This window comes from Juglans microcarpa x Juglans regia, chromosome 1S (genome assembly GCF_004785595.1).
Source record: "Juglans microcarpa x Juglans regia isolate MS1-56 chromosome 1S, Jm3101_v1.0, whole genome shotgun sequence".
In the NCBI taxonomy this organism is placed as follows: Eukaryota; Viridiplantae; Streptophyta; class Magnoliopsida; order Fagales; family Juglandaceae; genus Juglans; species Juglans microcarpa x Juglans regia.
Genome location: NC_054595.1, coordinates 24,653,658 through 24,670,323, shown reverse-complemented (window position 1 = coordinate 24,670,323; position 16,666 = coordinate 24,653,658). Strand labels below are relative to the sequence as shown.

The following is a 16,666-nucleotide window of genomic DNA, read 5'->3' as shown; positions in this document are numbered from 1 at the left end:
TAAGTGATCAAATAGAAAGAGGCAGCAGGCACCAACTACCACCAATCAACAAGCTATCTTGATTTTTCAATACCTTCAGAGCACAATAGCTCTGGCTCCTGCCCCTAAACTTAATGTTTATTTGGATCTTCTTTATGATCCCAACTCAGTAGGGTATCCTATTATTTAATGCCTTACCATAAGAGTTCTTTTCTAGACTAAAAACTTGATAAAGATAGTGGGGGAAACGAAAAAAGAAATTAAATGAAGAAAAAAATAGAAAGAGGCAGCAGTGGTCCCAACTGCACAATTAATTGGTTCATGTAATCGGACACAGAGACCATAATTTCAACACAGGAATAGAAACCAGTGGTCCAAACTGGAACGTGAAATGTTGGCCATATATGAAAGACTATCTATCTCCTTTTGGGATCGTATATCATAGACAAACTAAGAGAATGAAAAAAAATAACATAATTTTCCATTTTGATTACAACAGAAACGTTTCATGGTAATAATAGAAAGAAAATAGATATCTACCATACCTTCAAACCAAAGAATAAAAATACCATTCAGTAATACAAAGAGAAAGAACCTAAAAAACCCTAACAGTTTGTAGATAAAAAAAAAAAATCACACATTTCATAGATAAAAAAAAATCCTACGAGGAAATTATGGAATCTTAATAGAAAATATACCCATTTTAATAGGACCTCGGATTTGTGGTAGCAGACGTCGGAAATGAAGTTGCGTGCCGAAAATTCGAAAGTTAGGATTTTTCGGGATGAAGGGGAAGGAAAGTTAGGGTTTTTCAGGATGAAGGGAAACGAAGAAGTTAGGGTTTTTTTCGAGATAAAGGGGAAGGGGCTCTTCAACCGAAGATGAAGACGAAGGGAAGATGACGAATGGATTGCTACCTTCGGTAGGAGACGTGACCGAGGGAAGGAGGAATCGAAGGCTTCGAGTGGGTGGTCTTAGTCTTTCAATCTCGACACTAAGGGAGGTCGTAATCCGCGTCTTTGAGTGGAGAGGCGCCGTGGCTTCGAGGGGACAAAGAACCCTAACTTGTGAGGAGTAGAGAGGGAGGGAAGTCGGGAGGAAGAAAAATCGCAGAGAGGGAAACTTGTTGTATGAAACACGAGTTTTTGGAAAACAATTCAAATCATTTGGGACTGAAACACGAGGATGAAGGAAACAATATCAAAACGGGGCGTTTCATTAAATTGCCACATCAGTAGCCGCTTGCGCACCGCTTCCCCCAGGCGACTGAACCAAGCGTTTTTCATATACATATCACTATATGATAAAATAGTAAAACAAATATATAGCACGAAATAAAGAAATAGTGGTCAAGATTTTTTAGATCAATTGATAATACTTTAATTTCTCATTAAGAGAATCAAATATTCAATTCCTAATCTAAAAATAAATAAATAAAGAGAGAGACAATGAATAACAACATTGGGACATGCAAAGCCCCAAATATTCACCGTAGGTTCAAAAGAGGCCGGAAGACTACAGTATACATGTGTAGATTAATGTCGTAGGTCGTTTTTCCTGTCTTTTTAACGTTAAGTTGAATGGTATAGTAGCTGCCGCCTCCGCATAACAACAACCTACGTACAACTTAATTATAAGGGTTAGTTTGGATCCTAAATTTACTACAACTTATCTCAGCTCATGATTTTATCTAATCATTATAATTTTTTTAAATTTTAACACAAAAATATATAATAAATAATTCAACTTTTTTAAATTTTATAATAATAATAATATTAAAAAATAATATTCTAACAATATTTTATTTAACTTTTAACTTTCATCTCAACTCAATTCAACATTACATTTAAATACAGCCCAGGGTTGACTATTTTGATAAATGCGTGGCAGATAAATGGCTGATCATATATCATCATCAATAATGTCGGACCAAATGTCCTCTCTGCATATATACACGTGATCGATCGACAACCAATATGATCAATTATTGTCATGCCAGTATGGCTGTGTGGAAATTGAAAACGACCAGCGATTTCCAGAATTTTCTCACTAAATTGGAATATTCAAAATTAGCTATACACAGCAGCCATGCATGGAATCAGCAGGCCGGAGCCTGAATTGAAGGCTGGAGCTAGCTAGTTAGCAGCTTCCCCATGCCAGCTGATACCTACAAATTTACAAGTTAACGTACACAACCTGATCAGTTTGTTTTTGCAATTCAATTCAGTACTCCATAATTTCCTTCAATGTATATATATGTACCATAAAAATAAAACTTTAAAGAATTTTTGATTTTTTTTTCACATTATTTTTTGAACACTTTTAAATATTTTTTAAAAAAAATTCACAATATTATTAAATAATATTTTCTTAATCACTACGTAAAAAAAAAAAAAAACTAAAAAAAATAAAATGCCAAATCCGGCATAAAAAAAAGGGAGCCAAATCGGGCAAAAAAAAAGGGGAGTTGGGCTCCCTAGCATTTTTCTAATTTTAGTGATATGCTGTAAAGATCACATTTTGTCTTTTTCAAACTTGGAGCATAGCTTTATGTCCTTAGGTTTCGAGTTTCGACGAACTTTCACCAGCAAGAAAGTTAGCTTTAAGAAAAAGCGTTTCCCATGCATGGTAGAAGGGCAGGTGCATGCAGTACTTACGATGATTTTAATTTTTCTTTTCTTTTTTTTTTTTTTTTTAGAACTATCTTCTAGTTTAGCTCCAAGAAAGATTTGTATAAGTTTTTTTATACAAATTCAAATTATGGGTATTCGGTTCAAATTGATATGATTTCTACGTTGATTGTACTGAACTACTTTAAGAAAGTGAATCTACTTAAATTTGACTAAAAAAAAAAATAACGTATTAATCTTAATTCCTTAGATTGGGCAATATTAGTATTTTTAGTGGCTCTACAACCACACAAGAGGGATCCCAACAGTATAACTTACTTTTTTTCATGTATTTTTTTAACATTTTTAAATATTTTTTTATAAAAAATCATAACATCATTAAAAAATACTTTGTAATTAATCACTAAGTACAAAAAAAAAAAAAAAAAAAGGAAAAAACTACCATCGGGAGCCCCATGTGTGGGTTTAACATTTCTCTTTTTTCTTTTTTTCCAAATCTTCTATTTGTGCAATAATTTACTTTTCAAAAAAATCCTCATAATTTTAAATTTTATCATTAATCAATATTTTTCAAAGTTTTCTTCCCTTTTGCATCTTTTCTCATTTTTAATTTTTAATTTTTTTAATTAATTAGCAGTCAAATTAATTATAAATCTCGCCGTACTGGTCATTTTTTTTCCTGATATATCCTTCCTTTCTTTTCTGTTTTTTTATTAGCTTCAGAGATTTTACGGAGAGCCATTCGTCATCATCACTCACAAAACGTGTTTTGGGTGTTTGTAGAAGCTGCTCGGTAAATTGATAGTCCCGGCCGTACGTTCTTCATATACAACCTACGGATCCCATGTTTCTTATTATTATTTTGAAGCTAAATAAGACCTAAAGATGGGGGAACATGAGGCCGATAGGGAGATGATGTTAGTGGTTCGAGCCCTCTACCATTCCTCGTGACAATATATAAATAGGAACACTACAATCCCCCCATCTTCATTCATAGAGGGTCTCACGATCTCTCTGTCCACTGGAAACAACTGGAGAGAGAGAGAGAGAGAGAGAGAGAGAGAGAGAGAGAGAGAGAGGAGGTGGGGTTCTTGGAGATTGGTTAAAATGGGAAGGAGTCCTTGTTGTTCAAAAGATCAAAGCTTGAATAGGGGAACATGGACAGCTATTGAAGACAAAATACTCAAAGGATACATCAAAATTCATGGCGAAGGAAAATGGAGAAACGTTCCCAAAAGAGCGGGTTAGATATTTTTTTCCATCTATTAAAGATCGAACAGAGGAACAACCTTATGCGTTTTTGTGTTTTTCGTTTTCTTTATTGCGGTAGATTAAGCTTAAGAAAATAAAAACAGTTTAATGGGTTATGCAGGGCTTAAGAGATGTGGAAAGAGTTGCCGGCTAAGGTGGTTGAATTATCTAAGACCTGGAATTAAGAGAGGCAACATAACCAATGATGAAGAGGAGCTTATTATCAGGCTTCACAAACTCTTGGGAAACAGGTGATAAAGTAATTAAAGTATTTAGTTTACAGACAACCGCAGATTGATCATAAGAATGTCCTGTCTCATGTGTCTCATTGCAGATGGTCTCTGATAGCTGGGCGGCTTCCTGGACGAACGGACAATGAAATCAAGAATTACTGGAACAACAACATTAGAAGGAAAGTACTCTTAGGTCACCCCAACCCCACCTCAAAACATAGATCATCATCATCATCATCAAATCATGCACAAGAAAAGCCAAACCCCGCCAAAGCGTCAGCTGTAATGGAGCCACCAAAAGCAAATACAGGCGCTTCATGTACCGTGATACGTACAAAGGCAACAAGGTGCACCAAAGTTATCCCGATCAGTACCTCGGGGCCACAGGAACCTCACGATCATCATCAACAGCAGCAGTTTGATCATCTGACCAAGCCAGTCGTCGTTGAACATCCCTCGTTAGTTCTTGATGAGAATCACGACATGACAGTTGAATTTTCAAAATGCAATTTGGAAGAAAATAATTTATCCAACTTCATGATGGATGATTTTGAGATTGACAAAAGTTTCCTATCAGATTTTCTGGTTAACACAGATTTCTCGGAGCTATCTTCATGTGTTGAAAACAATAACATTAATAATGAGGGTGGTGGCAGCAGCACTACCCGTGATAAAGTCCATTCTTCACCAATATTTATTGATCATACCTTCTTGGTTTCTAAAGAAACAGAACTGCATGGCTTGGAGGATTTTCAACTTATGGCTCCTCTGACTGATCAGACTGAGTACATGGACTGGCTCTTTGTTTCTAAAGATACATTGAATGGCTCCGAGGTAAATTCTCATGATGATCAGTCTAAATTAACCTAATTAAATTAGAGCAGAAGTTGTCGTTCGTACGTACGAGTGTCCAATTTAAAATAATTAAATCCCTGTATATTCCTGTTGCACTCTGTGGAACGGGAATACTAATAATGGGGCTAGCTGTCTCGATTATTTTGATCATTATTTCGGCTAAAGCAATAATATACATGCATTGATCTCGTGTACTAAAAACTGTGTACAATAATGTTCCATGTGTGCCAGCTCTGCTACAGGTAACCGTCCCGAAATCAGCTGATAATCGATATTATTAAAAAAATAGTTTTGTTAAAGGCAATAGGAAACTCCCTGATGTGGCATCCACGTCAGCCGAAAAAAAAATCGACTGAAACAACATAAGTAAAATGAAGGGAAATTTGTGGTCCCCGTCATGGGTAAGACCCTTGGCAGCACTCAACGTTGCTGCCTTGATTCTTTACGCTGCAACCTGGGCTTTCTCTTCCATTTTACTAAATATGCTCCAAATCCCAATCTAACAAATAAATAAAATAATCTGAAGGTCTAATTCAATATCAGTGATTCAGTACCACCCAAATCCTCCTGCAACATGCATTTGAAACTCACATTAGTAATTCCCCATGGAGATGGTGAGGGATGAATTTAGGGTTAGGATATGGAGAGGAAGAGGGAGGAGAAAACAAAATGGAGAGGGAGAGGGGAGAGTGGCAGGTCCGACGGAGATGGAGAGGGAGGGAGGGAGGGAGGGATGGGGAGGCGGAAATGAAATTTCGAGGGAGCGAGGGGAACGAAATGGAGAGGGAAGAGGAAAATGAAATGGGTGACATGGACAAGCCGGTTGCATGCCGATTGCATCAGGTGGGTTTATCCATCATTTTTCTTAAAAAAATAAATGGAGTTGCATTTTTTGGTGCAGTTCCTTCGGCGTCCCAACAAGTGCCACGTAGGCATTCTAAAAAAATTAAAATGGAGTCGCATTCATCCGAAATCTCTCTCTTCTTCTTTCTCTCCCCCTCCTTCCCCTATCTGCACTCAAGACGTCGAAGGAACTGCACCGAAAACCTTTCCCTCTCCATCTTTCTCTCCCACTCCCTGCTCCCATCTGCACTCATGTAGCAGAAGATCCAAAGAGACACTATGGTCCAACCAAGTACCCATGTAATCAAGACGTAGATTGAAGGAGGACGGAACTCACCCATTTCCAAACTCAAAGAAGGCAAGTAGATTGAAGATTATGTGTAAGTGGAGAGATGCTATCTATCCACCCAGACAACTTCAAAATTGGAATGTAAGAAGAGCCCAGGATTAGGGGAGATAAGAATTCACAGACCAAAAAAAAAAAAGAATCAAGGAATCACAAGATTCAGAACTTCTAATCCCAAACAATATGATTTTATCTGTAAACTACCAACCAAAATCCAAGACAAGAAATGGGCTAAACTAACCAACAAAGATTCGAAATTTAGTTAAACCAAATTAGAAAACCAACCCTCAATAAAGAATATGACATGAGATTTAGTTTATAGGGGTTTCTAGCTTGCTGAAATTAAACAAAAGCGAATTTAAGAATGTGGGTATTAAAGTTTGACTCTGAACGAACCTTAATAAAACTATGCACAAAACACAAGAAAGACCATAAATGGTAGTAGAAGAAGAAGCAGCGATAGGAGATAAAGGTGAGCAGAGAGAAATTATGGACATTGAGGAAAAAATGAATCAACGAGAAAATGTTGGAGAAGAATATAGTAATGATGGTAGAAATGTCTGCTAGCCACATCAATATCCCACCTGAAACTGTCATATATGAAGAGGAGGATACTGAAAGGTTTTATTCTCCACAACGAGTAAATATTGGAAACAAGATGGATGAGTTTTGTTCCCACTGCAATTCTTTACTTTCAAGTTGTAATTTCCTTTTTCTCACTGTAGTTTTTTACATTCAAGTTGTAATATCCTTTTTTCCCCTTTTTCTTACTATGTGAATCGTCTTCGTAGCTTGCTTGGGAAGCTTGCTGTGTTCCGTGCGGCGTTCCATGGCCGTGTTCCTTGCTGAGGTGAAAATGAGAGTTCCCCTCACTTGTGATAGTAGACTTTTTATTTTTTAATTCCTTTAATTTAGCATGCATAAAACAAAAAATAAATCAAATATTATAATATGTATTATAATTAGAATCATGAATAGTAAATACGCAATTTAGAAAGAAATAGTAAAAGAAGAAACGGTAGCTAGCTGGATGATAAAATATTACTGGCAATGTTCCTTATTAAATTACATCGAGCGGAAGAAAATATATATATACAACAGCGAGAAAAGAGACAAATATTAGACAACTGAATCTAAAATCACTTAAAATGAAGAAAATGATTAATTACGTAAATAATTAAGTCGACCTCATATTTTATCGTTTTACTTAAAAATAAATAAAAACCAAGAGACTACTAACTTAACGTAAATAATTAACTAGATTAGTTATAAATTAGTTAGAAGTAATTAGTTTGTTACGGAGGATTTAAACTCAAATATTGTATATAAAAACCTCACACGTATGCATGTATGTATACGTGTATCCTTCCTAGGTTTCACAAGAATCACATCTTGCCAAATATCTCGGGACTTTTCAAAGGCTACGTACGGTCCTCATGAAATGATAATTCCTTCTTTTATTGCGATTTCAGACTTACATAGTTGTTTCTTCTTTTATTGCGCATGAGGCCTTTGTAGCTAAAGCCAATCAATCAAAACGTACTTCGTAGTAGATGATGAGTCAACATTACGTACACTCTCAGCTAATCCAAAACTGGAAAGTGTAAAACAAATAAAATAAAATTAAGCAATCACAGTATCGATTTTTACAACATTCTTATTGGTTTGGATAAAATTTAATAATAATTAATCTTTAACTAATATATGCTAAAAAATCACCACATTAAATTAGGTATTTCTATAAAATTTAAGGATTCAAATTATTCTAAATTATTTATAAGTATTTATATTATATTACTAATTAATATAACATGATATAAATAATCTTATAATTTGTAATATAACATATAAATTTTAATCTTATAATATAAAATCAATATAACATAAAATTTTAATTTTAAACATAAAAATTAATATTAAATTATTAATATTATAAACTTACTTTTGATATAAATATATGTATATATTTGGCATTCTTGACATAATAAGTTATAATATATATTCTTTTTATAAATATATTTTTACACATTTGATCATATATACTCATATAAAAAGTCTAGAACTTATATAGACGGTAGTTAAATTCAATATTATACTAGTATATGTTAATTATTATAACATAATGTATTTATACTATAATATAAATAGACTAATAGTTTAGTATATGTAAACATATTATTACTTACATAGATCAATCGTAAAACTGAAAAAATTGAACCGGACTGAAATCGAAAAAATCAGAAGTTTCGATTTTCATAGTGAATCAGTTTGATATCGATTCTTAAAATTTTAAAATCTGTATATACCATCTCGGTTCAAAAAAATGTACAAAACCGGACCGGTTTCACCCTTATCCAAAACAGCAGTACGTATTACCTACTCCAGCATGGGCTATATACCCCAACTCGATATTTCAAGATTGTGTTTGATAAATGAAGTAATTTCAAATTACTTTATTATTAATTATAAATATTTTATTATTTATAAACTATTTAGTATTTTTTTATTACTATTCACAAATTATTTGAGATCACTTCAAAATCTAAATGTAACATATCCTCCTCTTGTTGCATCCTTCTGGATTGAAATCTTCTCGACTTTGTTTGATGATTCCATACCGAATACATATTAGTTACATGGATAACATTAAAGCTTTTGAAATCTGAATGTATGTATTTTTTTCCTGAATTAAGCCATCTTATTCGGGCAAAATTGAAAATGATCTCTATGCATCCCTTAATATATCCATCAAACCCTTAATTAAGATCATCTTGCAGATTAATGTTCACTTTTTTCCTAAATCCCATTCATGCCTCTATAAATAATAATCATTCTTAAGAAAAATTTTATTTGCATGTCCACTTATTGATACAACAAATACATCACCACTAATATAGAAGCTTACCACATCATTTAGAATAAAAACTTATTATTGTTCTTACTTTTTCTTTCAATAATTATAATGGATTCATCATATTAAGTGATTGATGGATCATGCACAGTATTGTATATTGCTAACCATTGAATGCCACTTAACCAAACCGAATTTTTTCGTGGTGTCAGCAGTTGGGATAAACTCTGGAATCCCTAAGGGTTGGCACAAGTGGTAAGACTTTGGTTTTAGTAGCCCTACAAGTTTAAGGTTTGAATTCTAAATAATTTATAGAGGCTATTGGACCGGAAGAATTTTATTTGAATTTCTAGAGGTATACTTGTGAGAAACTCTTTACCAATAGCCTAAGCACTCTCAGTATTAGTCTGGATTTTGTTCCTGACATCTAGTGCCAATTAAAAATAAAAAAAATAGGCTGAGATTCTGGGTTCTATTTTGCGAATATGGACCCTTCGGTTTATTTGGATTTTTTGATTCTCATGTGACAGCCATTTTAGGCCTATTTCCCCCTTATTTTTCAGTAAACTTTCATCATTTTTCAGCAACCGGAGATTTCAAAACGGAAGCAGCCGAACACTAGAGCACGACATTACTTGGAAAGCCCAACCTAATCTGAATGCAGGTTGTCGCCGGCCCGTTTGCCCTGTCAAGGCTTACTGGGGCCCAAGCAATAACCATAGAAAGCCCAAAAACTGTGATAAAAATAAAAATATTAATGCTGCGGAAATGGCAATTCCCTTCCGTTGTCTCCGATCCGTGGCTCGGTATTAATCAGAAATAAACAAATGGCCGCTGCTGAGATTCAGTCTCCGAGTTCTGTGCGGAAAGGTGAGCAGCGATATCCTCCGGGAAAAAACCCGTTTGCGTAATTAGGGTTTTGATTGTTCGAGCTTTGATTATTTAGAGTTTTTAACCTTCATAAACGGTAGTTTTTTTATTTTTATTTTTGTGGGCTTTTCATTTTGGTGTAGTTGTTGTTCATCTTAGAGCTACTGGCGATGCCCCTATACTCAAACAAGTCAAATTTAAGGTATTTCTTGGAAGGGTTTAGTCTGTATTTCCTTTTGTCGTACTTACTAGTAAGTGTATAATTCTATTTTTTTCATACTGTTAATTACTAGAACCGCCTTTGAAATCCTAGGTGGGCTTTCCATATTTTATTTTTTTATGCATTTCTGCATATGGATTTTGCCAATAAGAACGAAACTTGATGTCCTGTTATCATTTTTGTACGCTCGGAAAAAAAAAAATTGTAATCTTGGTATTCTCGTATCAAATATTCTTTGGCTTGGCAGATACCTGGAAGTGACAAGTTCGCTAAAGTAATTGACTTTCTACGGCGGCAGCTTCATCGGGAGACGTTGGTATTTATTTTGTGGTGCTGTTTTCGTGTTTTTGTAATGGTCTTTGGGTTTCAGAGTAATCTTTTGTTTATTGTTTTGTAGTTTGTTTATGTCAACAGTGCGTTCTCGCCAAACCCAGATGAATTGGTAATCGATTTGTATAACGTAAGCTGCTGTATTGGGTTTGAATAGATGTTCGCTTCATTGGGATGTATTTCATCGTGTTTCATTCTTAGTAAGCAAGGAGTTGAAATCCTGGGCACATGTTTTAGTAACTCAGGGCTGAACAAAAAACCGTGGACCCGGTACGGCTGATTTTTCCGACCCAACCCAAGAACCCGGCTCGCTTGCACACAGGTTCGGTATCGGGATTGACCGACCCATTTGGTTTTTGGTTTTTTTTTGGTATTACCCGTTATCAGTTTTAAGAACAGTGTCGTTTTCTACCCACTCGACTTTCTGAAGAATCAAAACTAAGAAACTCTCTCACTCTCTCGACTCTCTATGTCTCACCTCACTCTCTCTCGCAGCTCTCGCTCTCACTCGCAACTCACTCTCTCTCGCAAGTCGCAGCTCTCACTCTACAAGTACCGAAAAACACTAATCTAAGGTAAGGATAGTTGTGATTTTTGGTTTCCGTTGGTGTTTTTGTTCTGATGTGGGATTTTTGGTTTCTAAAGGGTTAGAGTTTGATTGTTGTGATTTTTAGTTTATGATTTTTGGATTTTTTTTGTTCTGGGTAATATCCATCACACAAAATTGATCGTCACACTTACTCGGTGTCTTAGTTTGAAATTCTTCGTAGTGGGTCTTAATCTATTTCTTGCGGTATTGATGCATACAAAATTTGGTAGTCATTAGAATACCCAAAAAAGAGGCAGTCATTAGAATGAGAAAAGTAATTCACGACCGACCTAATGGTAAGATGATATCATGATAGTGGATTTATATATTAAACATTCCTTTCAATACAATCATTTTATATACTAGGGCATGAGTGCATCTTGGGTTGTTTGGGTTTGTGCCATAAGCTTGGGTTCTATCTACTCAGGACATATATAGTTGGGTTGAGTTTTACCCTGTATTGTGTGCTAAATGCGAACCATCAAATATTTTTCATGACCTTTAATTTATTTAGTTGTAATATACAAGATATAGGAAATAATGATGCATGTATAACTTGATACTTTCAATATCAAGTAAAAGCATATACCTCCTTGTTTGCTTGAAAGCATGTATGTTGTTCGTAATGTAGCCATTCTTGTTGTAGATTATATCATCCAAGTCATAAATAAAAAATGTCTTTGTAGCTCTTTTTGTACAGGATCTTAAATTGTAATATCAAAGAAATAAGAACATATATACCTCACAGACATTGTGTTGTCCTTCTTTGGTATTTTCCATTTGTCATTTCTTTGCAGCTAAAGTGTGATGTCTTGCTTTGCTTTCATAATACATTAATTTCTTTACAAATTTTCTCTATGCTTAATTTTATGACGTTGGTATATAGGCGTAGCTTTAGTTTTTTTAATCTAAATATATTGGTGTACATGTAACATAATTTATCTTAAATTGCAGTTGAACCTTATGGAACATAGTGCTGCTATGCTTTCATCTGGGTCTGAACCAATGTCCAATGTGATTCATTTGGATAGCACTCTGCCTCCAACTTTGGCTAGCTCTCTCCCAACAACTAATCCCAAGTTCGCCCTCTTATCACAAGAAGACGGGGCAGATCAAATGTATGACAACACTTTACAAGGATTGAGAATGTCGAAGATCCTAATGAGCCCAAAGCCTTGTCCGATTATTGTGTTAAGGTTTTGTTATGTCATCCTAAAAAACAAGGTACTTTATCCTTGAAGTACCATAATCAGACTTCATCCTTGAAGTACCATAATCAGACATATAAAGCCTTGAATACTATTGGGGTTGGAAGGGATAATCCCCAATCAAAAACCACCGGGACTAGGAAGACGGGGGGTGGATGGTACAACTAGCTGTTCTAGTATTGGACTTGTCAAGTACAATGAACAGAAAATATGGTCAGTGGTAGCTAAAATGATAATCGTGGATGAGCTACCATTTAGATTTATAGAAAAAACAAGGTTTTAAAGATTTTATGGCCGTAGTGGAGCCTAGATTTCCAATCCCCTCTCGCAGTACTGTTATGCGAGATTGTACGAAGTTGCATATGTTAGAAAAAGATAAGTTGAAGAAAATGTTCATGGCATCCGATTATAAGATTTGCATCACTACTGACATGTGGGTATCAATTCAAAATCTTAACTATATGTGCATCACAACCCATTTTATTGATGATGAGTGGATCTTGCATAAGAGAATTATAGATTTTAACAGTTCCTAATCACAAAGAGATAACAATAGAAAAAGAGATTAAGTCATCCGTACTTAGATAAACATAAAGAAGATATTTACAATCACAGTCGACAATGCATCCTCTAATAGTACGATCATTGATTATTTGAGAAAAATTGCCAAACTTAGGGACTGTATGGTATTAAAGAATGAACTTATACATATAAGATGTTGTGCACATATTTTGAATCTCATTGTCCAAGATGGATTGAAAGAAATTGATAAATCAATTGTGAAGATTCAAAATGCAGTTAAATATGTGAAGTCTTCCCCTGCAAGACTTAATAAGTTCAAGTCACGCATAGAGAAACAAAATATTTTAGGTGGTGGGCTTCTTTGTCTTGATGTTCCAACTAATGGAGCATTTCGCATCTTCACAATTGATTTATCAATTTCTTTCAATCCATCTTGGACAATGAGATTCAAAATATGTGCACATCTTATATGTATAAGTTTACTATCTAATACCATACATTCCTTAAGTTTGACAATTTTCTTTAAATAATTGATGGCTGTAGTATTAGGGATGCATTGTCAACTGTGATTGTAAATATCTTCTTTATGCCTCATCCAAATACGGATGATTCAATCTCTTTTTCTACTATCATCTCTTTGTGATCAAGAACTTTGTTAAAATCTATATTTCTCTTATGCAAGATCCATTCATCATCAATAAAATGGGTAGTTATGCACCTATAGTTAAGATTTTGAATTGATGTCCACATGTATGTAGTGATGCAAATCTTATAATCGGATGCCATGAACATGTTCTTCAACTTATCTTTTTCTAACATGTACATCTTCATACAATCTCGTATAACAGTAATGCGAGGGGGGATTGGAAATCTAGGCTCAACTATGGCCATAAAGTCTTTAAAGCCTTGTTTTTCTAAAAATCTAAACGGTAATTCGATTATCATTTTAGCTACCACTGATCGTATTTTCTGTTCATTGTACTTGACAAGTCCAACACTAGGACTGCTAGTTGTACCATCCACCCCCGTCTTCTTAGTCCCGGTCTTTTTTATTGGGGGTTATCCCTTCCAATCCAATAGTATTCAAGGCTTTACATGTTTGATTATGCTTGAAGTACCTTATTTTTTAGGATGGCATAAAAAAACCTTACCACAATAATTGCACGAAGCTTTGGACTCATTGGGATCCTCGACATTCTCAATCCTTGTAAAGTGTTGTAATACATTTGATCTGCCCTGTCTTCTTGTGATAGGAGGGCAAACTTGAGGACTAGTTGTTGGGAGAGAGCTATCCAAATTGGAGGCAGAGTGTTATCCAAATGAAGCACATTTGGTATTGATTCAGACCCAGATGAAGGCATAGCAACACTATGTTCCATAGGGTTCAATTGCAATTTGAGATAAATTATGTTATATGTACACTAATACATTTAGATTAAAAAATTAAAGTTACGCCTATATATCAACGTCATAAAATTAAACATAGAGAAAATTTGTAAAAAAATTAATGTATTATGAAAGCAAAATAGGACATCACACTTTAGCTGACAAGAAATGCCAAAGCAGGACAACACAATGTCCATGAGGTATATATGCTCTTATTTCTTTGATATTACACTTTAAGATTCTGAACAAAGACTACAAAGACATTTTTCGTTTATGACTTGGATGATATAATCTATAACAAGAATGACTACATTACGAATAACATACATGCTTTCAAGCAAACAAGGAGGTATATGCTCTTACTTGATATTGGAAATATCAAGTTATGCTTGCATCATTATTTCCTGTATCTTGTATATTTCAACTAAATAAATAAAAGGTCATGAAAAATATTTGATGGGTCGCATTTAGCACACAATACAGCGTAAAACTCAACCCAACTATCATGATATCACTGACCATTAGGTTGGTCGTGGATTACTTTTCTCATTCTAATGACTACCTCTTTTTTGGGTATTCTAATTACTGCCAAATTTTGCTTGCATCAATACCACAAAAAACAAATTAAGACCCACTACGAAGAATTTCAAACAAAGACACCGAGTAAGTGTGACGATCATGTTTGTGTGATGGTTATTACCCAGAACAAACAAATTATAAATTAAAAATCACAACAATCAAACTAACTCTTCAAAAAGCAAAAATCCCACATCAAAACAAAAAACCCACAGAAACCAAAAATCACAACTATCCTTACCTTCGATCAGTGTTTTTCGATGCTTGTAGAGTGAGAGCTGCAACTTGTGAGAGCGGCGAAGAGAGAATGAGGTGAGACACAGAGTGAGAGAGCTTCTGAGTTTTGATTCTTCAGAAAGTCGAGTGGGGAGAAAACGACACTGTTCTTAAAACGGGTAACGGGTAATACCCGCAAAAAAAAAAAAATAAAAAACCAAACAGGCAATCCTGATACCAAATCTGTGTGCAAACGGGTCGGGTTTTCGGTTGAGACAAATCGATCGGGTTGGGTCCACCTTTTCCCCCAGCCCTGGTGATTATCTTTTAAATTTCATGGCTAGTCTACGTTTTACCATAACCCTTTTATCTCTTTGGTCATTGCAGAATTTTGGTTTTGATGGTAAACTGGTGGTAAATTATGCTTGTTCCATGGCGTGGGGCTAACGGTGATGGGTGCTGTTGTAAAATTGTTCATGTGGTAAGTATATTTGCAGAAGCACTCAATGTCAGTTTCTCTGATTTCTCCTTGATGTTCTAGGTCGTAAGGAAGATGATATTGTTCAGATAAACCCACTCTCCTTTTTGCTTTTCGTTATCACTGATTTTAAGAGCCTTTATGTTTTGCAGAAATTTGGATTATTACTTCCATGCAAGGAAACACGATTTGCTGGTAGATTGAAGGTGATATTTGGAAATGAAAAGTGGAACTGAATTTAAATTCATTATGATTTGATTTGGAAAAGATTTGTGCCTAATATGGGTATGAAAAGGATGTACTTCCCATTGATTGCTACCCAACTGCTGAATAAATTTTGATGCATAACCAATGTTACAGTAGCTTGTTAATTCTTACCTCCACTTTTCCTTTGGAATCTTAAGGTTGTCGCTCCATGCCATCCTTTCAGAGACTTTTACTTGGTCCCAATTTGTTCTCATTTGGAAAAGAAGAATTTTGTAATGATAGCAAAATGGTTGGGTGACCGTCCTTGCTTTGTGATTCGGTATCAGCATAAGATGCTTATAAATAGAAATCATGCGATTGCATTTTAAAGCTGCCCTTAAAATAGAAATCATGTGCAATCAATTTGAGTAATTATGTTTTAAGTTGCAGCCTCTTTTATACTACAGCGTCAAAATCTAAATTTCACCGCAGCTGTTATTTTGTGTGTTGTTATGTTTGTCATCATTCAGAAGAACATCTCGTGGTTCTTTCATTAATATTTGTGTTCCTGTAGAAAGCATCATGATGGAAATTGCAGATCATAAGTTCGGAAGATTTGATTGTCAATTGGTGAAGTTGAAGCTTTGATTAGGCTGGAAACTAAATTGATATTCAATATAAAACAAAAGAAATGGGTACAAGGCCTCGCTGTTGGAGGAAATGAAATTGGCAAGGGAAACTCGTGTTTATACGCAGGGTAATGAAAATTTGGAGAATCTGCACAAAACTTCAGAAGGTGATGAGCTTAAAAATTAATTTGGGCAGGCGAGGCAACTTGTGTTAAAAGACAGTTGATACTTCTCTGTTTTGGAAATTAATCCAGCAGTAGTGCAATTGCCAGAAAAAGGATTCAACTTAATCATCATTCGGGATACATTTATCACTTGATTACATACTTCTTATCCATGAAACTTTTTTCTTACATGGCGTGGTGTTTGTCCCTTTGAAATATTACTCAGGCAGGGGATCTCAAAGCTTTTACGCGGGAGAATATGATTTGCTGGCTCTTGCATTCAATGTAAGAATTATAGATTCAC

At 34.9% G+C, this 16,666-nt stretch overlaps 2 protein-coding genes across 4 annotated transcripts; both read left to right on the top strand.

The window, feature by feature from the left end:
- Nucleotides 1–3,585: 3,585 nt before the first annotated feature.
- LOC121247533 (transcription factor MYB1-like) lies at nucleotides 3,586–5,084 on the top strand. Its single transcript, XM_041145884.1, has 3 exons — nucleotides 3,586–3,852; nucleotides 3,982–4,111; nucleotides 4,195–5,084. The coding sequence occupies exons 1-3, from the start codon at nucleotides 3,717–3,719 to the stop codon at nucleotides 4,961–4,963; spliced, it is 1,035 nt and encodes a 344-aa protein (XP_041001818.1). The 5' UTR covers nucleotides 3,586–3,716; the 3' UTR covers nucleotides 4,964–5,084.
- A 4,595-nt stretch (nucleotides 5,085–9,679) lies between these two features.
- On the top strand, nucleotides 9,680–15,745 carry LOC121247534 (ubiquitin-like protein ATG12). Of its 3 annotated transcripts, none has more exons than XR_005937252.1 (6): nucleotides 9,680–9,858; nucleotides 10,002–10,060; nucleotides 10,326–10,394; nucleotides 10,476–10,608; nucleotides 15,293–15,386; nucleotides 15,536–15,745. XR_005937252.1 is itself a non-coding variant. In XM_041145885.1 (6 exons), the coding sequence occupies exons 1-5, from the start codon at nucleotides 9,816–9,818 to the stop codon at nucleotides 15,350–15,352; spliced, it is 294 nt and encodes a 97-aa protein (XP_041001819.1). In that variant the 5' UTR covers nucleotides 9,702–9,815; the 3' UTR covers nucleotides 15,353–15,386; nucleotides 15,536–15,745. The 3 variants fall into 3 exon arrangements, 2 of the variants coding, with proteins under 2 accessions (XP_041001820.1, XP_041001819.1); XM_041145885.1 differs by having other exon boundaries at nucleotides 9,702–9,858; nucleotides 10,476–10,538; XM_041145886.1 differs by lacking the exon at nucleotides 10,476–10,608 and having other exon boundaries at nucleotides 9,686–9,858.
- Nucleotides 15,746–16,666: the final 921 nt, after the last annotated feature.